The 26,792-nt window shown below is 40.6% G+C and overlaps 2 protein-coding genes across 8 annotated transcripts; one reads left to right on the top strand and one right to left on the bottom strand.

The window, feature by feature from the left end:
- Positions 1–2,079: 2,079 nt before the first annotated feature.
- LOC105688189 (titin) lies at positions 2,080–26,722 on the bottom strand. Of its 5 annotated transcripts, none has more exons than XR_007279270.1 (18): positions 25,489–26,721; positions 24,732–24,916; positions 24,465–24,661; positions 16,471–24,317; positions 16,165–16,388; positions 15,710–16,019; positions 15,440–15,618; positions 15,176–15,353; positions 14,792–15,024; positions 14,285–14,681; positions 14,073–14,184; positions 13,653–13,992; positions 13,526–13,570; positions 13,289–13,405; positions 13,124–13,226; positions 11,246–13,033; positions 3,114–3,205; positions 2,080–2,412 (listed from the first exon to the last, which is right to left on the bottom strand). XR_007279270.1 is itself a non-coding variant. In XM_012404421.3 (17 exons), the coding sequence occupies exons 1-17, from the start codon at positions 25,631–25,633 to the stop codon at positions 10,872–10,874; spliced, it is 12,702 nt and encodes a 4,233-aa protein (XP_012259844.2). In that variant the 5' UTR covers positions 25,634–26,722; the 3' UTR covers positions 8,938–10,871. The 5 variants fall into 5 exon arrangements, 3 of the variants coding, with proteins under 3 accessions (XP_012259844.2, XP_048513941.1, XP_012259758.2); XR_007279271.1 differs by having other exon boundaries at positions 2,080–2,406; XM_012404421.3 differs by lacking the exons at positions 2,080–2,412; positions 3,114–3,205 and having other exon boundaries at positions 8,938–12,049; positions 12,122–13,033; positions 25,489–26,722.
- Positions 2,777–8,746, top strand: LOC105693595. Of its 3 annotated transcripts, none has more exons than XM_012413629.3 (6): positions 2,777–3,391; positions 3,482–4,067; positions 4,216–5,649; positions 5,735–5,943; positions 6,027–6,155; positions 6,224–8,746. In XM_012413629.3, exons 1-6 carry the CDS (start codon positions 3,362–3,364, stop codon positions 8,375–8,377), a joined length of 4,542 nt encoding a protein of 1,513 aa, XP_012269052.2. In that variant the 5' UTR covers positions 2,777–3,361; the 3' UTR covers positions 8,378–8,746. The 3 variants fall into 3 exon arrangements, with proteins under 3 accessions (XP_012269052.2, XP_012269067.2, XP_012269060.2); XM_012413644.3 differs by having other exon boundaries at positions 2,778–3,379; positions 3,529–4,067; XM_012413637.3 differs by having other exon boundaries at positions 2,778–3,379.
- Positions 26,723–26,792: the final 70 nt, after the last annotated feature.

The following is a 26,792-nucleotide window of genomic DNA, read 5'->3' as shown; positions in this document are numbered from 1 at the left end:
AGGAGAACAGAAATACCGAGGAGGTATTCCGAGACCTGGTGCCTCATCATGTGCATGCGCTCAATCATGTATAGTTGGTCCTCGAGTCTAGAATTTAGTTCAAAAAATTTTTTGGGTATCAGGAGAACAGGAAAACCAAGGAGGTATTTCAAAGTTTAGAATTTAGGCCAAAAAATTTTTCAGGTATCAGGAGAACAGAAATACCGAGGAGGTATTCCGAGACCTGGTGCCTCATCATGTGCATGCGCTCAATCATGTATAGTTATTCCTCGAGTCTAAAATTTAGTTCAAAAAATTTTCTGGGTATCAGGGGAACAGGAAAACCAAGGAGGTATTTCAAAGTTTAGAATTTAGGCCAAAAAATTTTTCAGGTATCAGGAGAACAGAAATACCGAGGAGGTATTCCGAGACCTGGTGCCTCATCATGTGCATGCGCTCAATCATGTATAGTTATTCCTCGAGTCTAAAATTTAGTTCAAAAAATTTTCTGGGTATCAGGAGAACAGGAAAACTGAGGAGGTATTTCAAAGTTTAGAATTTTGGCCAAAAAATTTTCTGGGTATCAGGAGAACAGAAATACCGAGGAGGTATTCCGAGACCTGGTGCCTCATCATGTGCATGCGTTCAATCATGTATAGTTGGTCCTCGAGTCTAGAATCTAGTCCAAAAAATTTTCTGAGTATCAGGAGAACAGGAAAACTGAGGAGGTATTTCAAAGTTTAGAATTTTAGCCAAAAAATTTTTCGGGTATCAGGAGAACAGAAATACCGAGGAGGTATTCCGAGACCTGGTGCCTCATCATGTGCATGCGCTCAATCATGTATGGTTATTCCACATATGATAGAGCGGTCCTCGAGTCTAGAATTTAGTTCAAAAAATTTTCTGGGTATCAGGAGAACAGGAAAAGCGAGGAGGTATTTCAAAGTTTAGAATTTTGACCAAAAAATTTTCTGGGTATCAGGAGAACAGAAATACCGAGAAGGTATTCCGAAACCTGGTGCCTCATCATGTGCATGCGCTCAATCATGTATAGTTGGTCCTCGAGTCTAGAATTTAGTTCAAAAAATTTTTTGGGTATCAGGAGAACAGGAAAACCAAGGAGGTATTTCAAAGTTTAGAATTTAAGCCAGAAAATTTTTCAGGTATCAGGAGAACAGAAATACCGAGGAGGTATTCCGAGACCTGGTGCCTCATCATGTGCATGCGCTCAATCATGTATAGTTGGTCCTCGAGTCTAGAATTTAGTTCAAAAAATTTTCTGGGTATCAGGAGAACAGGAAAACTGAGGAGGTATTTCAAAGTTTAGAATTTTGGCCAAAAAATTTTTCGGGTATCAGGAGAACAGAAATACCGAGGAGGTATTCCGAGACCTGGTGCCTCATCATGTGCATGCGCTCAATCATGTATAGTTGGTCTTCGAGTCTAGAATCTAGTCCAAAAAATTTTCTGAGTATCAGGAGAACAGGAAAACTGAGGAGGTATTTCAAAGTTTAGAATTTTAGCCATAAAATTTTTCGGGTATCAGGAGAACAGAAATACCGAGGAGGTATTCCGAGACCTGGTGCCTCATCATGTGCATGCGTTCAATCATGTATAGTTGGTCCTCGAGTCTAAAATTTAGTCCAAAAAATTTTCTGAGTATCAGGAGAACAGGAAAACCGAGGAGGTATTTCAAAATTTAGAATTTTGACCAAAAAATTTTCTGGGTATCAGGAGAACAGAAATACCGAGGAGGTATTCCGAGACCTGGTGCCTCATCATGTGCATGCGTTCAATCATGTATAGTTGGTCCTCGAGTCTAGAATTTAGTCCAAAAAATTTTCTGGGTATCAGGAGAACAGAAAAACCGAGGAGGTATTCCGAGACCCCATGTGCCTTATTGTGTGTATTCATGTGTGCCCCATCATATGTATGCAACGAGGTGTTCTGAGTCAGGGCTTGATGCTTGATATGAGTCTTATCAAGGATGTTAATCAATCATGGATACAGAGGTGTAGTCAAGAAGAATCAAGTGATTAATTTCAAATCAGCTGGTGGTTTATTGATGAATTATGCAAGTTGTATACATTCAACAATGGCTCTATCGAAATATATATTACTATATTCAAAACGTTCTTACATCATTCAACATATCCATTTTACAATTGCAATATCGCTACAGTAATTCTAATAAACACAGAACTCTAAGACATTGTTACTCTTTCGTACGTCGATACTTGTTACATAGATATATTATTATCGGCCATACAATTATGTTCAATAATCAAATACCGAATCGAAGACCAGAGTACATGAATGCACTTTCTGTAGAAGGTAATGAAGTGCCCATCAGTGAGTGCGATGTCATCATGCTAGTCCCCTTTGGCGAGTCGGTCCGACTGTTGAAATCATGGAACGTCAAATGTCCTGATACCATTAAAAGAAAAAAATATGTTCTAATACCTATCACGAATATCGAGTTTTCGCGTAAAATTAAGTTTGGAAACACTTGCGCAAATGATATCGAGCATATTGAATTTACTGCAATTCATCATAAATAATTCAATTTTTCACTAAGCCCCGCTTTAAGCTTATTGGAAAATGAGCATTTATGAAAATTCAAAAATTATCGACGGTATTGCTATTGCACGAAATCTTTGCAAACTATTTTTCAATTATAAACAAAATTCAAACAAGTGCGCATCGCAGAAATAGTTTTTAGCAATTCTGTGCGACAGCGCTCGTATCGGTGATTTTTTTCGGAGGGGCGTGGCTTAAAAAATAGTAGGCGGAGCCTAGTAAAATAATTAAAAAAAAAAATGGACAGAATTCGAGAAAATGAGGAAACAATGACAAAGAAATTAGGAAAAAATCTGATGTGTTGGAACTTGAGCTGCATATTGCTAGACATTAGTTAATTTGAAAGAATTAAAAACATTCAGATAGAATAGGGAAGAGATGAAAACATCGTAACCGTGCAGGCCGTGCAGCAGTCCTAAGGATTCTGATCTCAAGGATACAAATCTGTTCACAAAATCAAACTACGAATCGAATTCATGGAAATGTTCTAATTCTTTCGATTCGTCTCATTGGAGATGTCACGAACTTATCGAGATGTTTATTCTTTTTCTTACCAGAGCAGTTTTCACCTAGGGTGGCGCGAATTTACACACATCTTCAGCAGGCCTGATCCCTGATCTTCAGTCAACGCCGCATCGCCAAATGGCTGAAACATGCCAGAAGCACGTGCCTTTTCGTAAATCACGTTTCAAGTCTGAAATCCGTTTTTCTTGTTATTAAACTCATTAAAATATATTCGCTCATAGTATCGGTCCAATGTATTAGTTTAACGCTAACGAATATTGCAAAATAAACATTGAGCATGGATGGCGATGATAAGGTGATTTTAGCGGTTAGATAAATTTTAGTTATTCAGCTGTGGTGTTAGGAGTTCCGTTACATAACCCGTAAAATTCTAAAGTTCTAATTGAAGATTTTTTAGGAAGCTGCTTCTGTAGAATTTAATACAGACGAGACCGACATTTCCAGGACTGTCGAGGACGAACTCTTCTCTGCAATATACCATTCTGCTGACCATGTATTCGACAGCCCAGAATCTCCTGACGCCAACAATTCTTCTTTGAAAGACAATACTGACTCATCAAAAAATATCCATCCGAATCCTGACGCTCGTTTGCAGACAAATATAACTTCCCGTTCTGGCATTGGAGTTATACAATCGCATGAGTCGTTCGGTGGCAGAGAATCCTTCGTTCGAAATGTACTTCCACTGAATGATTGGAAAGAGAGTTTATCAGATATAAGTCAATCCGACAAAGTCTCAACCTCTGTTTCCCAGAGCAACAAACCTGTTAATGAGGTGGTCGACACTTACAGGGAAGTAATTAGCAATACGGATCTCTATAATAGTGAAGAAAACCTCTCTGCTTTCCCTACTCATCAGCCTGACGGTTGTCACACTAAAAACGTTAGGCAACAAAGAAGAAATAGAGAGAACAAGTTCGTACGTGGGTATAAACCCAAAAATTGGTGGAGTAGTGACGAGAGTATTCATTCAACCGATTGCGGTAAGTACTTGTCGACTGAATCTTTAAACTTTGTCAAAATTGCCATTCAGCTTATACAGGGATAAACATCATTTTGTTTCGACAATAATGATCTGTCATAGAATTTTTTTCAATAATATGGTACTCATACAAAGATTCTATCTTACAGTTACGCATGACGGTGGAATTAGTTTGTTAGAAAATGGATGTTATGAAAAAGAATCGAAAGATATATCAGATGCAGCAGACTACAAGCAATTAGAGACATGGCTGACTCTGTCTGAAGCTTCAAGTTGCTCCCAAACAACTAGTTCGGATGAATCAGCGAGTATAAAACCTGAAGAACGGTGTGAAAATCACCAGCCCATGACAAATAAAAGTGTATGTATGATGGCTCATAAACCACCAAGGAGCACTGCCCACAAACAGAGCAAACAGTCCACGGGAATATCAAATGAAGATCTTGTTCTCTTGAGTGATTTCTCGTGTCCAGATTCTCTCATTGGGGAGAGCTCGCAGAGTTCTACGAAGTCTCGGAATACAGAAATTATATCCCGCAAAAACGATGACAGACCTCCTTCTATGAGCAAAAGTTTCAGTTCTGTAATAAGTCTCGATGATTCGGAAGATTCTATCTTTGAAGTTCCTGTGCCACCTAAACCTGCACCTCCTACAATTGATTTGGAAGATTCCGAGAGTCCACCATCATTCCATGATGAAACTAGTTCGAACATATCACCTGAGAAATTGGTCGAAACTTACAGAATTGCTCTAGCAAAATCAATGCATGATCAAACTAAACCCGATGCCGAACCACGTAATCACAGAGAAAAGAAATCTACAAACCAAAAGAAGACAAGGCCTAGTCCAAGAACTCGCAGTCCAGATAATCCTACATCGGATGGCAATAACGACGTAACCCTAATCCCGTATACAAGCCAGGCTATCGCGACCCAAAGCTTAATAGAGCAAGATACTCCTACTCAAGTCCTTAGTAGCAATGACAGATTGTCTCAAGTTATCTGTAATGCAAATGATCAACTGAGTAGTATTTGCACCATAGACAAAGATGCGGACATTGATAATGCACGATTTATGCGAGACTCACCCATGAGTCCAGATCAAACAAGTGAGAACGCTACGTCAGAAGTTCCTGTAGTTACTGAGCAGCAAAGGCTGGAAACTGCGTCAGAAGTACCTCTGAGAAAAAATCGCTTGACAGAAAATGCTACTGAATTGAGTCCAGATACGTTAATAATTAATGCAACCGAAGTTCAAAGTCCTCAAGGTTCAACTAAAGCCAAAGATAAAGGACAAACCAAGTCGTTGAAATCGTTGGAAAGTAAAAAGAGATCTGTCGTAGACGTGGAAAAACGATCGAAAGGTCCTAGTCCTAAAAAAACCAAAACCTCCAATGAATCAGCCGTTTCAGGTTCTTCACGGGTTATACCTTCTAATGAAAGTGGGACGAGGGAGGGAAATCCACAAAGTAGAGCTTTGGATGATTTCTTTCAACCTATGACCGAAGAAATGATAAATTATTACAACGAATCTTGGGGGCGTGAAAACTTTGACTTAGACGCCATCAGAAGAAACATGCCAAGTAAGTTTGATCTACTTTACTTTGTTGCGTAAACAAAACAATTGTATCGATATCCACAGTGATTCATAAAATATTTAACAAACAGAGGATCCTCAATATTGGACTTTGTCGAACGAGGACTTACTTGCCCATCAAAATAGGAGAAGGTACTGGTCACATCTCAAATGCAAAAATTGTAAACGTCAAGGTCACAGGATGTCTGAATGTTCAGAAGAGAGAAAACTTCCGGCGTGTTACATGTGTGGGGTTCGAGGTCATCACAAACTGTCATGTCCTCATACAATGTGTCTCGGGGTACGTAGATACAGCAATAATTCATCCGCTATACACACCGATCTATACCATGAACATTAAACTATAAATTAATTCGCATGCAGTGTGGAACGAAACAGGTTACCTACACGGAATACTGTACAAGATGTAAGACAGCGCGGTGCACTATCTGCCAGTCAATTGGACACTCGGCAGACATTTGTCCCGACCTTTGGCGACGATACCATCACATCGTAAGACGAATATATTTAGTCACATTGTATCGTGGAAGTTATAAAATTTGTCGTATGTGTCATTGCAGACGAGTGAGGAGAATCTAAAAACGCAACAAGATCCGTCACTGGTAATGAAACCTAGGAAACAACTCAGCTGTTGTAATTGTGCAAGACGTGGGCACGATTCAACGACCTGTAAGGACTACCGTTGGTCGAAATATTCACCAACTCCAGCGTACGTAACGAATTATACTTCAGGACCAGCTTACGCGCAAGATATGATTCTTGAAAATGTCGATTCAACGATCCGTACTCAGAAAAGAGGTGTAACCGAAGAAGCAGAAGACGAGGGATTTGTCGCTGATAATGAGGATTCACCGAGTAAAAGAAAAAGAGCTAAGAAAAACAAGACATCCGATAAAACTCTGGAAGAAGATGGAAATTCGGAAACTCCAGTTCAAAGTACTGATGAAAATACCAGTAAAATCAAGGAACGGGGCAAAGACCAGGAAAATACGCGTTCGGAAACGGGAGAATTTTTTATCGTTCAATCCCCGGAATTCACTCATGAGAAAACGAAAGACTTCTGTCCCTCTGAATATAATCTGACCGCTCCAGATTACGCAGTTTATTCCAATTCCGATAGGCCCATGAAATTTTTGGACCTCCTCGTCCGAGAGTATCTCGCGAAATTAGATTTCCGACATTATACCAATGGCACATATGTTCTGATCATCACAGCTGCTCCAGGAATGGGTGCTGCTTTGGTGCAAACCATTAAGGATTTCGCGCAATGGCGACCAAACGAACGTAACAGATTCATGTCCCGGGTTATACCTAAAAAAAGAGTGAGACTCATTAAATCATTGACAGCAAAACTGCTGGAAATAGAACAAGATTTGGGGAAACCTTCTGAATTATACAAGACTTTACTATCGCTGAAAAATAGATTGCGCTCTATAGACCTAAACCGTAAAGCCGGCGTTAAATGTAAGTCACATGTAAAGCGAATAAAAACTGTGGATCAATTGGCCAGATTGCAGTGCAGGCTAAATATGATTTTGCAGAAGGAGGGGGAAAGTCATCAATATTTGAAAACAGCTTTAACAGATCTCAAAAACATTCAAGATGAAAATGTACCTTGCCAACAGTACCTCACAATCGTTCATCATTATAACAAGGTATTCGCAGCCTACACCCCGAATAATTTGAAAGGCTTAATCGATCAGTACATGAAAGACCAAAGAACGAAAGGAATTAACTTCCATGACTCTCAAAATAAAAATGCAAGGAGACTTAACTCACCCAGAATGCGTGGCAATAATGGCGTTCACAAAAATACCGCTGCTCCTGCCCAAAGTCTCGCTATCCCTTTAGACAATCAAGTGGAAATCCCGACAGCAACTTTCAATAACATAAACCGAAATATGAATCGAAACCAACCGCTGAATCCGTACGAGCCAATGCACGACTACATTAACCCGGAAAGTGAATATTATCAAACACATCCTAGTTTTCGCCTACATCCTCAAAACTCCGGTAATCGTTATCAGGATGGGTTGCAAGAGAACCATTGGGAGGGCTTTGCGAGGCATACTTTGGCCAATAATCCCGATAATTTTCAACCGGAATTTAATAGATACCATGATTATAGAACCCCCATGCCGCGCAGCAAAGATCAAAACATTCAACGGAATGCGGAATACCGTTTCGCGGACGATATCAGCTTGAATAACATTCCAAGTAACATCCCCTTTGTAGACAGCCACACTATTCATACTGTGCAGAATACTTCGCCAAATAAGATACTTTTTAGAGGCAGGCAAGCTGGATCTTCTCAAGAGTTTTACGTAGGTATTGATAACACGCTACCCGCAAACAAAGTAGATTCGAGAGCTCAAAATAATCGTAAGAATAAGTCAGCTAAGGCGAAGCGTGCAATGCTGACTAAACGAGAAAAACAGATTCGTGAAGAGAGACGGAAAGCTAGGAAAGAAAAACACAATACATTGCCATTCTTGAGAAAGCGTGCTGAAAAAAATATTGTCAAGTACAAAAAAGAAGTGAATCGACTTGGCATTGGGAAGGCAATGAAAAGACTACAAAAGCAAATCGATGATAATTCTTTGACTATGAAAAAAGTCCGAAAATTTGAAAACCTCGCTAAACGAGAAATGAAGTTACATGTAAAGAAGAAAAGCGATTTGAAAGAGGCGGCTGCTACTTTCCCAAGAGCTTAGAATTATTTTTATTGTTTCTTAGTGAAAGAATTTTATTATTTTTTTTTTCATCCTCCTTGTTTCGTCATACGTTACTTTTTACGTATAACTGTAAAGAATATGCCCAATATCTTTTTTTTGCTTCTTAAATTTTTGTAGTTCTCAATTTGATACATAGAACTCTAGATATGTAAAAACGATGTTTTCTCTGCGATTGGGAATTTAGCAGCGTTCTATTATATTTTTATTACTATTAAGTTTAACAAAGATTATGCTAGATCGTAGTATTTTTCAAAGAAAACAGCAATGCTGCTGTTATTAAAGTACATCCAACTTGTAAAATACTAGCACTATCTGAAATAAACGAAATTATTCTTTTGTTACTCTGTATCTCATTTGTTTGTGGTCTGCAATCCTTTTATTTCGGTGAATCCTGAGGGAAAAAATCCTCCAAACAGATACCAGAATGGAAATGGAATTCGTTTTTTTTCCAATTTGTTTGTTCGTCCAACGAGAAGCGATCTAAAATTCAAGTCAACGGTAATAATTTGCAGTGTTAGAGGCATAACGGTCTTGGAAAGTGAACATAATATACTTTATTTCAATATATTGAGTTTTATTACAAAATTCTTTTGTATTTAGTCTACACATGTAGTATAATGATGTTTGGTTTAGACCCATACCAAAACAAAATCATCTCAGAAAATTTCAACTATTAATGTGAATTACAAATCAAGAAGACATTATTTTCTTTTTTTTTCTTTTTTCTTAAATGCATTAAAGAGAAGAGTGTAACATTGAATGGCAATTATTATTGTTGAAGCATCCGATCAATGAACCCGAGTCTATGCTCAAATCGTAGTTGATTAACGGGATGCTGCTTGGTCTACAATTCAATTTGTTACGCAATTCTATCGAAATGTTGACCTAATTATGTAAAATAATCGAATGAAAATAAGAGAAACATAAAGAATCCACAGTATTCTTGAAATGTAATTCGTCGATCAACAGCTTCTTAACGAATCGAAGATTAAATCGCAAGAAGAAAAAACAGATTGTACGTTAAACTACGATGATGAAGGTACGTCCGATGTGTGTAAAAATAATAAAATTAACGACGTTCGGCCAATGATTATTATCGTATGAGACCGCCCAAATATGATCGTTTAACGTTCATCAGTAAAGAAAAACTATCCCAAGCAGCTAACTCTATAATAATGTAATATCTTTCATTTATTCATGTAACTTCTATTATTACTAGGTATGTGTGTACTTGTGATAACTAAACAGATATATGATTTCTGCTGCGCAATGTCACTAGTGACACATAATATGTTATGTATTATGTATAATTATTATAGTTAATATGTTTTGTTAATTTTTTTCTTTTCTTTTTTTCCCCCTCTTTTCTTCGTTTGGTTATCCTCTCATATATAGTTATAAAGTAAAATTTGTAAAATGCAATATACTGCCTATCATATATTCTTATTTTTTTTTGTTTTCAATTTTATATCAATATTATTATTATTATTATTATTATTATTATTATTAGTATTAGTAGTAGTAGTAGTAATAATATTATTATTATTTATCTTTCGTTTATAAATAATTAAAGTAGTAGTCTTCACACCATTTGTTAATTCAATATAATCAGATATCGTTTCTTTTTCTTCTCAAAAAAAAAAAAAAAATTTCTCTTCGTTTAAATATTACATTTGTGCCCTTTGCACTCGTTTACTTTTATGGTAGGTTTTTATTCTGCCTGACTATTTAATGTATAGTACATATATAATATAATCTAAAGACTCGCCGTATTTACATATATACATACCGGATAAATAACTGGCGTCTACAGCCAGTCATATTTGTCAATAATTCGTCTCATCGAGACAATAAAGTTCATTTTCACTCTTATTACTTGAATAAACTTTGTGTTTTGTTTCTTTCATTTCATTAATTAGGTGTAAAAGATATTATTCTCCTCTAGGACAAGACGGGTGACGGGAAGTAAACTACTACATATGTAAATTCTTGACTCTGTCAACAGTTGATAATTATTAAAAACTCACGTCAGATCTGCTTCCCGGTAAATGAGCTGCTAGATCGGGGCGTCGATTTAAATCTGCACTGCATCCCGTTTCAAGTTCAATTTTATTCACCACGAGTCTAAGCCCGATTAAATTTTCTCCATTTTTTTACCAGCACCATTTCGAGTATAATGTCTCCTTGGCCACCCTCTCCTACTGCCTTTCTTTCTCCGTCCGGTTCACATCAATATTCAAGCTACTCTGAAATACCATTTGTCTGGGAATGCGGTATCGCAATAACATCCACCGTAAACTGTTATTTTTACAAAATCATCTAAAGTCAACCTTTCATCGCCACGCCAACAAATGATAATTTATTTTTTTTATACTCTTTGCGGGAGTCGTTTTCTCTTTTATTTCAGGGTAGAGAATCTAAAACTCTCACTAGTCAATACCTCTGCTCAGGGTTCGCCAAGGATTTACTCGTGCTACGAGTCAAGGTCGTCTTCTCTCTGGCTACTGAAGTAGGACACCAGGCCACCAAACTCCCCGGTCCCTTCTTCGTCGAACTGTTTGTTCCCTCCGGCACCGGGTTCACCTGGATGTGGGTGAGGATGGGGGTGGGGGTGCGGGTGGGGGTGGGGGTGAGGATGGGGGTGAGGATGCGGCGGTGCCTGGGGCTGAGGGGGAGGCGCGGGCTGTATGGGGGCCGGATTTTCGGCGGGGGTGGAAAAATGTTCCGTGGGATACGGAGAACCCTGATAAGCAGCTGCGTCGTCGGCAGTCGTCATGGGGGGAGGGGGAGGGTAAGCACCGTAATGATAATTCGGGGGGGGCGGGGGATGATAAGGTGAAAAGTTACCTGGAGCTCTATTGGGCGGTGGCGAGGGTTGCTGCATGCTATGATTCGTTCCGGAGGCATTCGCGAACGGCGGTATCTGGTGCCTGGGTCCGACCATCGGCGAACTGTCCGGGAAACGTCCCATGGGAGGTACGCCCCTCGCGTACGGGGGAGGCGGGGGTGTGGGCCCGCCTTTGGTCAAGGGGCTTCCGGCGGAAGGAGGTATCATGGCGGGGCCCGGACCGGGCCCGAGCGGCGAGCTGCGATCCCTCGCGCTGCTTATGGAGATCGGACCGCCTCCAGAGGGTGAGGGGTCCATGGGATGGTGAGCCGTGTGGTACATTTGGGATCCGGGGACTCGCATCCTCATCGGTGGCGTGCCGGATCGCACGGCGGCGAAGTGAGGCGCCATCGCGGGCTGTCCCGGCTGCCTGTACGGCGACGGAATCCTCCCGCGGGGCTGCAGGTCGAAGCCGGGCCTCGGAACCCCCATGATGTTGCCCCCCGCGTTGGGCGCGCCGAAATACTTGTGGCCCATCGCCGCCGCGGCCGCCGCGAACGACTGCGGACCACCCGAGACCGGCTGGGCCTGCAGCATCCGAGTAATGACGGAAGATTGGGGTTGCTGTTGGGCCGGCGACATTGGCGGATAGCTTTGTCCCGGCTGCACGTTCGGCGGTTGACTTTGCGTCGAGGGCGTTACTTGCACACCGACAATGCTAGCGGGCGGTGTTGATGGCGCTGAGCCGGATGTGCTGCTGCCAGGTGTGGGTAGAACGTTCGGATCGTCAGACTTCATTTCCGGATTTGAATCTGTTCCAAATCCTGCGACATGGTCTAGGCCTTTAGCAGCAGCCTCCGCTGCCCTTGCAGCCTCTAGAGCTAGAGTTTTCTTACCCTTACCGCGTCCCCGCCTCTTCGGTTTGACAAGCATCCCCTCAGGACCGAAAGGATGCACATCTGGTCCGGCGACGACTGGAACGAGACTTTCAGGAATTTTTTGTGTCTCGGGGGTCGTGATTGGCGTCAGATTGGGAACCATCGTGGGGGTTAGATTCGGCGCTAAATTAAGACCGGCGTTCGGGCTCAAAAAAGAATTCAAATTCGGATTCAAATTAGCTGGCAAATTGGGAGTGGTCACGGTGGGATACAAGACGGGAGCTATGGTAGGAGTTTGTGTTTGATTCATACTCGGAGATAGTATAGCTGTTACGTTGGGAGATGAGTCGATGGATAAATTTGGTGCTCCGTCTCTCCTCATTTGCTCAGCTAGTATTTCAGCTTTACTCCGCCGACCACGTTTCTTTTTTTTAGGTACTTCCCCGTCGGTACCTTCGGGGGCGTTAGGATCCCTCTGGCGCTCAGCAGCCAAAATCTCCAGAGCCTTCAGACGAGCCTTCTCCAATTTTTTAGCCTCCCTTTCCTCTTTCTTTTTTTTAGCAATCTCGATTGCCGCCAACTCCAGCTGCCGTTTGCCGTATTCTTCATCCTCCATCATCATTTGATCGAGCTGCTCTTCGTCGAGCTCAGCAAATTCTTCTGCACCGATGCCAACCAGGGAGCCTTCCTCGGTCACGTCCCCCTCCTCCCCTCCGCTTCTGGGATTGGACTGGTTGAAGGGTGGAGTGAATTTCTGTGGCCTCGGTTTATTTTTGCTGCCAGGTTTTGGGCCAGGTTTTTTTCGCACTTTTGGGGTTTCGTTATCCCCACTTAACTTTGAGTTCGAAGCAGGGCTTTTACTTTGTCTCGGTTTTTTACCCTTCATTGATTTTCCTTTTGGAGTATCTTTTTTAGGAGAGTATATATCACCTGCAAAGAGAGAAAAAAAAAAACCCGTAGAATCGTGCTTGCTATGTACGAATTTTATAATTAATTCGTGTGTGTCATTAAAAATCTCACCAGAGTCGGAATCCTTCTCCACTTCTTCATTCAAATCCTCCACCTCGTGAACTACGAACTCATCTTCGCTCTCCTCGGTTTTTTTCAGAGCTTTTTTCAACTCCTACAATAACATAACCAGAATTCATTGATAATCAAATGAGGTAAAATGACAATGATAATTACCTCTTCGCTGTCCGAAGCTAGAACTTCTTGATAATTGATTTTCTTTCCCCTCGTGCGACGGCCTGGTATTTCTTCTTCCTGTTGTGAATAACTGTCTTGAAGTCCACCGTAAACGATCTGTAATTAAATAAATAACACCATGTCAAACGATCAATGTGAAACCTCAACTTCAATCGTGTGATTACCAAATTTTGATATAAACAATATATTCCAATGAAAATAAATATACAACTGTACCTTTCGCCTGATAGGTGGGGTCTTCTTTCTTTTTGGTGTACTTTCCTGAAGAAAAAAAATTACATGGAGCAAAACTGATTCGCACTAATTGAATTTCATTGCAGTAACGTCAATAGTTCATTCTAACCTTTTTCTTTTTGATTAATTGTTCATTCTCGGCTACTGCAAGGATAGGATTTTCAATTTTGAATTTCTCTTCATCCTCTTGTGTCGTCTGTACTGTTTCAAGGGCATTTCCAGTCTGAATTGTAAATTTCGCGTCATCTGTCCCTTCGGATGGTTCCACCGCTGACGCTCCCTGAGCTAACGTCGATTCTTCGAGCTCGTTTCTCTCTAGAGTGGATTCCATTTGTTCTTCTTCATTCTCACTTTGATTATCGGATTCTATAACACGCTTCTTTTTCTTTTTCTTTTTGGGTCTTGATTTATTCGCTGCTCTTGATTTAGGAGTAGGCACCGTTTTACTTCTAAAACAAAATGTGTGAGATTTCGAAGATTCATTTCAATGAGCGAATTTTTAAATTAAATTCTTCCAGCAAAAACTCACCTCTTCTTCCTTTGCCTCCAAGAATTATCGCTCTCTTCGCTCTCCGATTCATCCCAGACTGATTTAGACTTCTTTCTTTTAGGACGATCGCTATCGTCGCTGTCATCATTTACTGAAAGCACAGATAATCTCGATGAGGCACTTTTTGAAACAAAGCAGATCGAAGGTAGCCCTCTTTCGCTACATACTCGTCATTTATTATCAATACTTACTGAAATCTTCGTCATATCGTGTCATTCTTGCTCTTGTTGATCTCCTAACCGGAGCTCCTCCTCTTCGACCTTTTTGTCTCCTTGAACTAGCAAAAGTGCTGTCGTCAGAAGAAGATCCCGGATCATCTAAATCTTCCTCTTCCTCAGAACTGGATCCCTTGAAGTCTTCGTCACTCTCAGGATCGTCCTCGCTACTAATGTCTAAGCTGTTGAGCTTACGGTGTTTTTTCCGAGAAAGATTTTTCTTCATAGATATTTTAGGTGAATCATCGTCATCTTCTTCCTCCTCAAATTCCTCATCTTTTTCAGCCTTGTAATCCTCGTCACTGTCTTTCTCAAACTTTCCATCCTCATCTTCGTCTTCTTCCATTTCTTGAGTCTTCTTCAGAGCCTCTGCCTGTAAAAGAAGATAAAAGTGGATTTTAAAATGAGTCTGAAAAGCTACCCTACAAAAAGCGACCAACTGACCAAGCACGAGAGTTATCGATTACAATTTTACAAACTTACTTGTGCCTCCTCTTTCTCAGCATTCACAATGGTCGCGATGTCCTTCCCCCTGCCTTGATTTCCAGCACCACGGACGGCATCAACCTCGTCTTGTATCGCAGCATTAATCATATCGTCATATTCGTTAAACTTGTAAGTATTTGCACATCGCCTTTCTCGAAGTTGGTAGACTGGTTCGCTTTCTTCGCTACTAGAGCTACCAGAACTTGAGGATGACGCTGAAGACGAGGAGTCTGCAACGATCATTTTTGAACTCACAATTATTATGACGTTTGGAAAATCAATAAATAACGCTAGTCATAAAAAAATTCAGTTACGTCCTAAATCCGCTCTTCCCAAGATAATTCTGTCAGTTATAAAAGTTAAATTGAAAAATATATTTACCATCAGAATCTTGGCTAGATGCTCTCGAGGATCTGTGGGACTCATTTTTGTGTAGAACGTTGTCCAAACTTATGCCCACAAATGCTAGCCTTTTCTTCCGCAGTATCTCGTTTTCATGCCTCTTTGTGTACTGATCATATTTCTTCAAATTTTCTTGTAGTTTCGCCACCAACAGATTCTGATAAATATAAATACACGATAAAGACCTTTGCACGAATACATCACCGAATAAATCATTGCAGGTTGAAATAATGGTAAACTTACATGCTGACATGGTGGGCAAAACCAATCACCTTCCGGTATGAGCATGAGAGCAGGTCTTAGACAAGAACAGTGCCAACCTTTATCACATGTATCGCAAAGTAGAATCCACTCGGGATGATCAGCTTTACCACATTTCTGGCATGCGTACTCGTCATCAGCTTCCTCAACATCACTTTGCGCTGACACAATAAAATTTCACATATTTTAGTTAGCAAGTAGTAATTAAATAAATCTTAAGGCAACAAGAGTTACGGAGTATTTTGTTACTACCTTTCTGCGCCGTTCTTGCTCTCCTCAAAGGTTCCGACTCCTCGTCTTTCTCGAGATCACTTTCCGGTGAAAATTCATGATCACTTTTGAAAAGCACAGACCCTTCGCTTTCCATTTCTTCCTCTTCGTCGTCATCTTCCTCGTGATCGTCATCGTCATCGCTGTTGGAACCAGACGAACTACGCCAAGGATTCATCTCATCAAATTTAGACGAGGAAGCTTTCTTTTTCTTTTTTTTCTTCTTACGCTTTTTCTTAGACTTAGATTCCTTTTCAACTTCTTTGCTTGATATCTCTTCCTCACTTTCAGCCTAAATAATTATTTCCATTAAATTCCGCATAGACATGCATGATGAAAAAATGAATAACTAAAATAGAAAACCGACATCTGAAATATTTTACTAATTTTACAGTACTTTCTGCAAAAAAGACAATATAACATAAAAATTTCAATACCTTCTGCTTCTTCCTTTTCCTTTTGTCGATTGGAACATCACGATCCTTCTTCTCTTTGAGTTCGCACAAGGTTTCTTCTTCCATCCGTCTTCTATCAGCTTCTTCCTTAATCTTGATTTGTGCAATCCGCCTGGATTGCCGGACAGGAGTTTCATTCAGCAAAATTCCAGACTGCGAGGTATCGACGATGTCTCTTCCAATTTCCAAGCCCAGAACCATATTCCCTGGAGAAAAATTTACAAGTGATTTCTGATAATATTAAACTCATTTGATCAATCGTTATATCGAACATAATTGGAAACGTACTCTTTTTTCTTTTCTTCTGTGGCGTGTCACCACTGACCGCTGGACTAGTCAGAACTCCTGCAGATGGGTCAGTGGCTAACGATGAATCCAGAGCTAACGACTGGTTGGGGTCTGCCGCAGGAACTGCCCCTTGCCCAGGAAGCCGAATCGTCCTTCTAACCTTCCTTTTTCCTTTCGGTCTGCCACGGGTTTTTTTATCATTTACAACATTGCCTAGCACTACCAGATTGTCACTTTCCTTGGATTCCTCTACGACGACATCGGTAGGTTTTTTAACAGTCTCCTCATCAGAACTTGCAGCTTCGTGCCGTTTTTCTTCAACTGTTCTACGCAAGTTCATATCTGGAATACGTTTTCCTCGCAATCTCATTCTTTTACCGCCAGTCCCTTCGCTCTCGTCATCATCATCTTTCATTACCACGTCCTCAGAGTTTGATTCGTGGTTACTGTTGCGTCTTTTCCGAGAGACCTTTGGCGTTTCTGTCCCGTCCAATTTCCATCCTTCGTAGACCAACTCAGAGACCGGCTTAACTCGAATACCTAATGCAGCAACGGAATCACCCGCTACTACAGTTTTCGCGGGCAATTCTCCTTCAATGTCTGCCAAAGGATCCAATTCAGTAGGATTACCAAATACGTCATCGTTATCAGCCCCCATTGAATCATCAGATTCTATTTCGTCGACTTTGAGATCGATGCTTTGAATCATCGAAATATCTTCGCCTTTGGTATCATCACTTTTTTTCGTCAACAGGGTATCTACTACTTGCATTTTCTCCCCGCATTCGCTGTTCAAAATATCCACTTCCGGTTTCTTAATTTCTTCCAAACGGGTGGTGATAATTTCTGTTAAACTATTCTGTGGAACGGCGATTAATTTTTGCACATCGTCGACAGATTCTTTTACAGTAGCATTCAGATTCGTGATCAGCTCGTGACTGAATGGTTTGGGCTCTAATAACAAGATGTCCTTATCGGGAGCTGAAATAGCTTCTAATTTTTTATTCACAAGTATTTCAGACTCATCCATTACGACTTCCGAGGTATTATCGGTTACCGTGGTATCTGTAGTAGATAGAACATTAGTAACATAGGATTCGGCTTTACCTGTTTCAATTTTATCCGCTGCAAACAATGGGACTGTATGCAATGTTTCATCTTTTGGTAAGAGAACCTTCTCTTCGCCAAGAGGGGAACTTTCACTGATCTTTAAATTGTCTTGAACAGTATCGCCGGTCTTATCCAGAACTGTAGTTAGATTTGCACTTCGAGAACAGTTTTTTAGGACATCAGATTCCTTAGAATCTGTTAAACTCACAGGTAGAGCGTAATCGATGCTATGATTCATCAGATCCGTTCTAGCAGTGATGTCACCGGCGTCTTTTACATCCAAATCTTTTCCAAACCGAGGTATTGATTTTAAATCTATCTTGTCATCTGCTAATAAAGAGACACCAGAGTCTTCTTTGAATCTTTTTGGATGGTGAACAATCGGAAGTTCTTCCTCAAAAAGCTCATCTTTAGTTTTGCTGATGTTCTTAGCATTTTTCATATCTGGTTCTAAAGAATGTTTCGCAGCAATTGTTAACGGCAATGGTACGATGCCCGTCTCATGTGCATTCACTACTGCATTCAATTCTTTCTCTGATAGCTGATTTTCAAGACAGTCTTCCCTTTCGTGTAGATTTGATATTGTACTGGTACTAAAACTTTCGTTATGTTCTATTCGACTTGTTTCCTTTGCATCTTTTAGTGTAAGTTCAACAGGATCTTCTTGTATATACTTTTCATTACGTGTTTCTTCCATTTTTGAATGTAAAGCATGGTCTTCTTCAGTCTGTTTCCTATATGTCTCGTGAACATTTTCCAAAGATCCGATTTCTGAATCTGTTCTCTTATACTCGTCTGTTGCGTCGATCTTAGATGTTAATTCCGCATCTGTAGCAGTCGGTTTTACATCAAATGATTCACCTGCGATTGCGATGTTTTCTTTGGCTTCTTCCATGTCTTCAATTATCTGCAAAGTCGAGTTCTTTGGTTTGTTGGTTTCCTCAGATCCAGATGCAGCTAATTTCGCAATGTTCTCTATTGTTTCGTTTCGTACATCAGAAGCTGTGGAGTCGACGTTTTCATTAGACATGTTTAACCTTGACGAATCACCTCCAACTATTTCTTCTCTTATTTTTGTATCGCTAACTTGCATTTTTAATTCCGACATCTTTTCAAGATTGTAATTCAGAAAACCGGCGTTCAATCCTGCTGAAATTTCAGTATTTGCTTCCACTTTGACCCCACTTTTGTCCACTTCCAGAAAAGGATCTTGTTCTTCTTTTTCCAATAATAATGTGCTAATACCCTCGTCATTCGACTCTTGTGAATTAGATTTAACATCAATAATGTCATTTTCAAAAACATCATCGCTTTCACAATCGCTGCTATCATAATTAGCCACCAGTGATTTATTATCTTCAGCACTTGTATCCTGCGTCAAATTTTCAACGGTATCCTCGGTTTCAACATCTTTGGATTCTACTGTAGATGTATCGACAGGCTCGATTTCAGACTCTAGTGCTTTGGGTGAATCATCTTTTATCAATGCTGATTTATCCTCGTTATCAAGCTCCACTGAATCTATTTTGGCGCGAGTTATATCCTGACATTTATCTTCATTTTTTTCAGCCTTAAATGAATCTGTATCTGTAATATCAACTGCCAAAGATGTGGCAGGCTCCTGTTCAAGATTGTCACATATATCCTGTATATTGAAAGAAGATTTACCGATTTTTCCATGAGACTTTTGGTCGGCATCACTTTTTTCAGAACTCTCAGTAACTGCTGGTAGCTTCGAATCTACAATGATACTTCTGGTAGGGGAAGTAGCCACAGAATCAACGACTTGTCTCTCTCCATCCATTGTTACATGCTCGTTTGGAGTCGATTCTTCGTTAGTTGCATCTTTAGACGATTCGTTGGAATCATACATCCTATCGTCAATCACCATAGCTTCATTAGAATCTTGATCTGCGGAGGAACTTGGATTTTCTGAGGCTGGATTGCAATAGTCATCAACAATATCTGTCAGGTTAGATGGTTTAGATTCACTTCTGCTTTGAATCGTGATTCTTTCTGGGGACTTTGATATATTTGTATCGACAATAGCTGCTGGTGTTATTTGGCTGAAATGAAACTCTTCTTTTTTCGATACAGGGTCTTCGCTCTCTTTTACTGCAGATGTTTTGTAGGAATACTCTGTTGAAGGCTTTAAATCTTTGCCTTCTGAAAAAATTGTGCCAGTGGGGGTGTTGATATTGGGATCGAAATTTGAAATTTCGTTGACTGCAGTGTCTTCTGTTAGTCTAATTTCTTCCTTTGACTGTTTTACTACATCATATTCAGCATCTTGTGATTGCTCATGTCCTACACTATTATCCAAAAGCGAGTATAGTTCTCCTCTGCTTTCCTCCGAGACACCAGAAATAGGTTCTGCAGTTTTTGTAAATGAGGAAACATTTTCTGATTCTGATATGTTATTTGCTGAAGAGGAAGCAGCTAGATTCAGAGAAGAAATAGGTTGTTCTGGAGAACTTTCTTCAGCCTGCTCCTTACTTTCTTGAAAAAGTATTTCTCCCTTGAAATTGGACGTTTTATCATCAGTTCGTATTTCCTCTTCTTGTGGTGAGTCCTCACCCTCTCGGTCTGCGATAATTTCTTTAGGATGTATTTCTTTATCTGTATCAACGAGTGGTTTGACTGCCTCTAAACTGCCACTTGGTACTTCTTCGTCTTCCACATGAATTTTCTTGTTCTGGTCGTACTCTGAATCGGAACTAGATTTCAACAATTCATCTTCGTTGATGGATGTATTAAGTTCCTGGGATTCAGGAATATCAGAAAACTCTGCTTCACTTGTAGGTTCCAACAATTTTTCTGCGTTAGATTCTTCTACTTCCAGTTTATCCGGTTGGTCCGCTTTTGTTGGTGCGTCAATGACACCGGCAAATATTTCTGTGTCCGAGCATGTACGATTTTCCGCTTCAGTTCCTGGAGAAGCAGGACTTTCACTTTTTTTTAAAGTTAGGCTGTCTGCTTCAGTATCTAATTGGTGCTCCTCTTCTTTTTTCTGATGATCTGCATCTTCAATTTCTAACTGCGCAGCTGCTTGTTCAACTGATTCAGTTTCGATCGGAGAATCAGAAACTCTTGCATCCTCAAGTAAAGCGTCAGCTACATCATTGGATTCTTGAGCATCGATTAAAGAATCGGAGGACTCCTCAAGAATTTCATGTTCACTTGAAGAACTCTGAATGATACCGGTACTTGTTCCAAGAACCTCAGGCTTCTGGTGGACTTCTACAGAACCAGTGGAAGTCTTGTGATCTTCAGCTTGAGTAGAATTGGAATCAATTTCCTTAGAAACACTTTCTGCTTCAGATAATTTTGGTACATCAGTGGACTTTACTTCACTTTCTGAGGTAGCTATGCATTCACTTGACTCCTGGTCTGGCCCGCTATCGAGTACAGAAACACTATCATGTTCTAATTCAACTGATCTCCCTAAAATTTCACTTTCAGGTACATTCGTTTCAATTTCAGAAACTGCTAGTTTTTCAAACTTCTCAGTTACTGGTGTCGAATCTATGGTTTTTGTGGTTGATACAACTTCAGCGTCGGTAACATCAAGCGATTCCTCAAGATTTTCATCACCTCCAGAGATTGTATCTACAGGGTTTTCCTGACATTCATTTTTAGTCACAGGAACAGCTAGATCTTCAGACGTTCCACAAACTGGTATAGAGTCTATAGATTTAGAAGCACACTCGCTAATTACTTCTTCAGAAACAATCGGTCTATCAGGAATTTGCTGCTCATTGGGTGGCAGCACTGTAGAATTATCTTTATCAGGATCAACTGGTTTTTTTATATTAACCGTTTTGGCCAGGTCATCTGCCAACTTCGCAATGTTCTCGTTTTCTGTCTGCTGCGTATCCATTGTAAGAGAGTCATCAGCTACAGGACTCATTTGTAGGGCTTCAGATTTTGAATCAGTTATTTTGGAATCAGTGGTATTTTCTGCAGGACCACCTACATCATCTTTAGCTTCCTCTTTTTTCAAATTATACGAGACGCAATTGGGACCAAAAAAGAATCTTGGTGGAGACTCATGCGAAGCACTAGCATCCTCTTTATCTGGAAGTTCTGAATTATCGGAAGATTTTTGATCGGTGGACCGAACTGTTGAAGTATCATCCGCACTGTCTCTCTCAGTCGAAGTATCTGCACTCGGCACAGCAAGCAAACCAGGAAGGATGGCTTTGATGAGTGCTGCACCTATCGACGTTGACGAGTCACGCCCGCATGGCTCCTCAACCGTTAAGGAAGTAGATTCTGGTGGCAATTCTTGGGGTTTGTCTAATTCAAAGGTACGAGATGAAGTCATATCACAGCTCTCTGTTTGTTTGCTTGACTCTGAATCTCCAACCTCATGATCTGAGTTAGTTAGCAGACATTCCGACGCTACAATGGATTCTTTTGTACTCTCCTGTGCTAGGGGCTGCTCGACATTCTTGCTTCCTTTACAATCATGCAAAGAATCATTGAAAAGTTGTTTTTTCGAAAAATCTACCGTAGTTTGGAGACTGTGGCTATCTTGTTCCACATGAGATACTTCTGCTGGTCTTCCCACATCCCATCTAGATAACCTCTTCACCGGACTACCGGTAGACTTGGTGAACACTTGAACTCCGAGCGTCGGCTTAAATTTAGTTTTATCAGACTCCAAAGAACCTTTACCTGTTTCGGAAGTTTGGGTAACTTCAGTTGTACTAGTGGCAGGTTCGGAATAATCCTGAATTGCCTGCGAGCTTGACAGATTTTCTGCTTCAGATTCCAGTAAAGCTTTATTCATTGCATTGCCTTCCCTCAAAGTTTGGCTATCTGGTTGATCAAGGCTTGACGAACTGGTGGGTTTATTGTCGCAGCTCTTGCCATCTTTTTCTTCCTTTGGTGTTTCATCCCCTGGATTTCCTGTTTCACATTCACAGCCCTGTCCTTCACCATAAAAATATAATACAGGTTCCTCAATGGTTTCTCCAATTTCAGGATTAACCGCGTCACAGTCGCTTCCTGAACCTTCACCCTGTACCATCATAATTGGTTCTTCGATCGCCTCACCAACTTCATCTTTCCAATTATTTCCAAGCATTGACCTTTTGTCAATGGTTCCTCTGATCGGTATTACGTCGGCATGAATTCGCTTTATTATATCTTGTGGCACATCTTCATCTTCTAATGGTCGTTTCGTGCCACCAGCACCCATCCGAGTCATATTCAATTTACTTGGATCTGAAAGCAGGCTGTAATTAGACATCCGGTGCTCATCTGCACTCGATAACCTGCCACGATATGCTGGTGGTAGATCGTAATTGGTAAATGGTAACTGCGGTAAAGTTTGTCGCTTGCTTAAATCAGCTGGCATTCCATGACTACGAGATGTAGTTCGGGCATCAAAGGGTATACCAGATACATCTGGCCGACTGGATTTCCGTGTGCTCAGATCCATCTCTCTGTGTTGAAAATCTTGAGGCCTGTATCCAGGCGATGGTATATCTGTAAGTTTACCAGTTTTGCGACTGGATAAATCGATCCCAGAAAAATCTACAGGTCTCTGACGATCTCCCAAGCTCTCCCAGCCCCTAGGTGACGTGGATAAGTCCATTCCTCTCTGGCTTCTAGACACAGCAGATTTTTCATTCTGGGCTCTAGGAAAATAATCTTTTATTTGCCGGTCTTCTTCAGGGCTAGTAACAATTCCATGAATGCCGCTAGACCTGGCTAGATTTTCGGCTATTCTCTCCAGGGATTTTGTCCCACTAGGTTTTTCTGAATGTAACTTGATTCGGTTCGCAGCTAGCTTGTCGATCGGTGTCAACGAAACTTTATTCTGGGTTTGTTTTTGTTCTCCTGATGGAAAGAAGATGTTACTTTTGCTGGGCAAATTTTCACGAGGTTTATTCGCTTCGTTGAAATCTTCACGTGGAATTGGTTTTGTCACAGGTATCACTGTTATTCCAAACGGAACTTTAACATCCAGTTTTTTCTCCTCGACTGGTTTTGTCAAATCTGCAATACTAACGACTTTGATTGGAGACGTTTTTATCACGGTTGTTTCAATAGGCTTCATTTCTAAACTTTTCACTGCTGATTCCGGTACCACTGATTTGGATGGAATCTTTTCTCGAAGTTCGTTGGAATGATTAGCTTCGGATGTCGCAGCATTTTTCGGTATTTTAGGTTCGAATGAATCGGAAGCTTGTAATGTCGGTGTTGTAGCTATGACTTGTTCTTGTGGCTGCTTTGTAAGATCTTGTAATTGCACGTTCTTTTTCGTCACAGGTACCGGTGGAGTAACTTCCGCATCTTGAGAGTCCTCTTCTGAAATTTCTTGTGAACTTTCTTCGTTGCTAACGTCTCCTTCTTCGTCTTCTGCTTCATCATCATCATCATCTTCATCATCTTCATCTACCTCTGCCTCCTCTTCTTCTTCTTCCTCTTCTCCCTGCTCATCTTCCTCTCCCTCTTCTTCATCCTCATCGTCATCCTCATCGCCAACCTCTTCACCCTGACTATCTTCATCGTGTTTTTCCTTTGCTTTCACTGAAGCTATGTCCACCCCATTTGTAGTATTCTCTCTATTTTCATCCTCAAGACTTGGCGAGCTCGTCACTTGACCAGTATCAATTATTGGCTTTTCGGATATTTCAAGACTATTGCTGTCTTCGTTGAGCGGTATATCACCCGCTTCTCCGTTTGACAAAGTACTTATTAAATTCACTACGCCCTCACGGTCCCTGGTTGAGAAAACATAATTCAGACTCAATCGAAATGCATATAAAATAGTCATACGAGACGCATCTTTTCCAATACCATGCACATCTTGGACTGAGTGAAATGATGCTCTGATATCTATTAACTGAGAAACGAATAGCTCAACTTACTTGGCAACGAGCTGCCAGCTCTCTTCGTCCAAATCTTCACGATAAACTCTTATGTTACAATCTTCATCCAGCTGGCACCAGTAAGCTAATCCACATTTATCTCGTCCCAGTGGTTCTACTCGTAACTCACTAGCAGCAAGCTTGTTAACTTCATTTTTGAACCTCTGGTTCAGATCAAACTGCGCTTCCAGAAGAACCTATATCAATCAGTCGCAATTAAATCTCAGAGTTTAAAAATTCAGATAAATTGAACAATAAACAAAATACCTTCAAGAGGCGTAATTTGACTGCAATTCGAGCTTTCTTGTAACCAAAACGCTCTAGTTCCCATCCATCCTGGTTAGAATATGTGTGGCAGAATTTCACTAAAGCCCGTTCCCATTTTTCCACAGATACAGTCTTACGAGTTTTCCTTAATAGCTTGACGTGAAGATCTATCAGCTGCTGCGGCACTACAATATCAGGTATAGCGGTCAGTAGGTATTGTTCGTATTAAAATTCTAGAGCAGATAACTTTGGAAGGGAAAAAATGTTTCAGTTGATCTTATCGTTGATAACAAACAACAAGAAGCGATATAAATGATTCCAACAATCAAACTCAGTGCTTAGAATCACGTTTAAATGAACGCAATTGCGATTGTTTTAACCAACAAAAAGTAATAACAATATAGAAACAAATTTCTTATCTTGCGTTCTAGTTCTGAATTTTATCACGTGTGATCCATGGAAAATTGAAGGATGGCAGCACGGTAGAAAATAATAAACAAGAAACAAATAAAATCCATCTGTCAATACAGGCGGCAATTTTCGCGGTTAACAATTATCGCAGAGCGTTAAAACCAAGTAGAAGTAAAAAATTTGAATGAAGGGATGAACTATGGAAAGACAAAGCTGACCAAAACAGTAAAATGCCTAGGCATAGACGCTCAATACGTATACTTGAAAGCAAATAAAACGTTAGAGATTTTATAGAAGTAATTGCGAGTCATTAATAAAATTCCCGCGTTACATAAACCTGACTCACCTTCTTGCGCGTTTTCAACCATCTCTTGAAGTAACGCGATATCCGGATACTCGACGCCGCATGATTTACCGAAACACTCAAGGAACGAGCAAATTACCGCGAAATTTGGGTCACTCACGCAGGAGGCTTCGTTATCCGACGCCATTTTTCTGCCGCTTTGCGCTTTGATCGCCACTGACGTGCTGTACTACGCTAGGCGGTCTGTCGACTTCACATTAAATAGGAACATTAGGACGTCCGTTAAAACGAACGTTCTTATCCAACCATCGAAATAATTCCTTCACCTCACACCACTATTCCACCCCCACGATCCACGATCACCTCGCGAATACCGCAAACTTCCCTGACCTCTTCGTTTACTATCGTTGGATTTAGGAAAATAAACGGGATATAAACGGCGACCACGAGCCTCCGAAGAGGTGTGCGGCGGGTTTGGGGGATTTAGGGGGTGTCGGAATGAGGATGAAGGGGCGGGGGAGGAAAGGGAAAGAGGGAAGGGGGAGCCAAAACACCAACGCGTACTAATCAAATAACACTTATTAGAATCATTTTTATGTACCTTTACATAAAAACACCATTCCCGAAGCGTTGGTCCATGGGGCTTGTTAGCAAAGTTTTAAAAGTAATCCAAACGGTTGTAATCGACGCACGATAGCAGTTTTTCACTCTATTATGTGTTGTACTTTGCGTATTATTTCACCCGCACTGAGAAAGTTTGATGGCATCACCTCACGGGATAACTGTTTGCGGTTAAATTTAGTTGAAGAAAAACTACCGCGAGCATCGGAAGTCACAGTCATCGCCAGTTTTGGGTTTTCAGATTAATCCTTTATCGAGGATCGCAACCGAAATTATCAGCAAACCATTGCCATGAAATTAAAGTAGCGATGAAGAATCTCCAACTATTAATCCGTGTAGTCGTAGAATAGAAATACACAAACGTAACAGAAAGCAGCAACGAAGTGTGCAGTAATCATTACGACACACCACTTCTTAATCACTATTTACTTTTATCACTATACTTGTAGTACTAAAATTAATACACTCCACTGTTACTCCGCAACGCACATGCATGTATTTCTTTTATAGCCATCGGTGATATCGTTAAATTACTTCTCACTTATTTTATCCTGTTAGTTTATAAACAGTGGTATTTTACGCTCATCTGAAAGAGTCGTCGTAAGTGAGGACGCCTTGCTCGCGTTTCTTGATGCGCGGCATCCCTACTCATAGCCAGCTCACGTTTACTTGTCGGCAAGCGAACCTAGACAGAAAAACAATCATAATGCCCTACACCTATTATA

Source organism: Athalia rosae, chromosome 7 (genome assembly GCF_917208135.1).
Source record: "Athalia rosae chromosome 7, iyAthRosa1.1, whole genome shotgun sequence".
NCBI classification, from domain to species: Eukaryota; Metazoa; Arthropoda; class Insecta; order Hymenoptera; family Athaliidae; genus Athalia; species Athalia rosae.
This window is presented reverse-complemented; position numbering and strand designations above follow the sequence as displayed.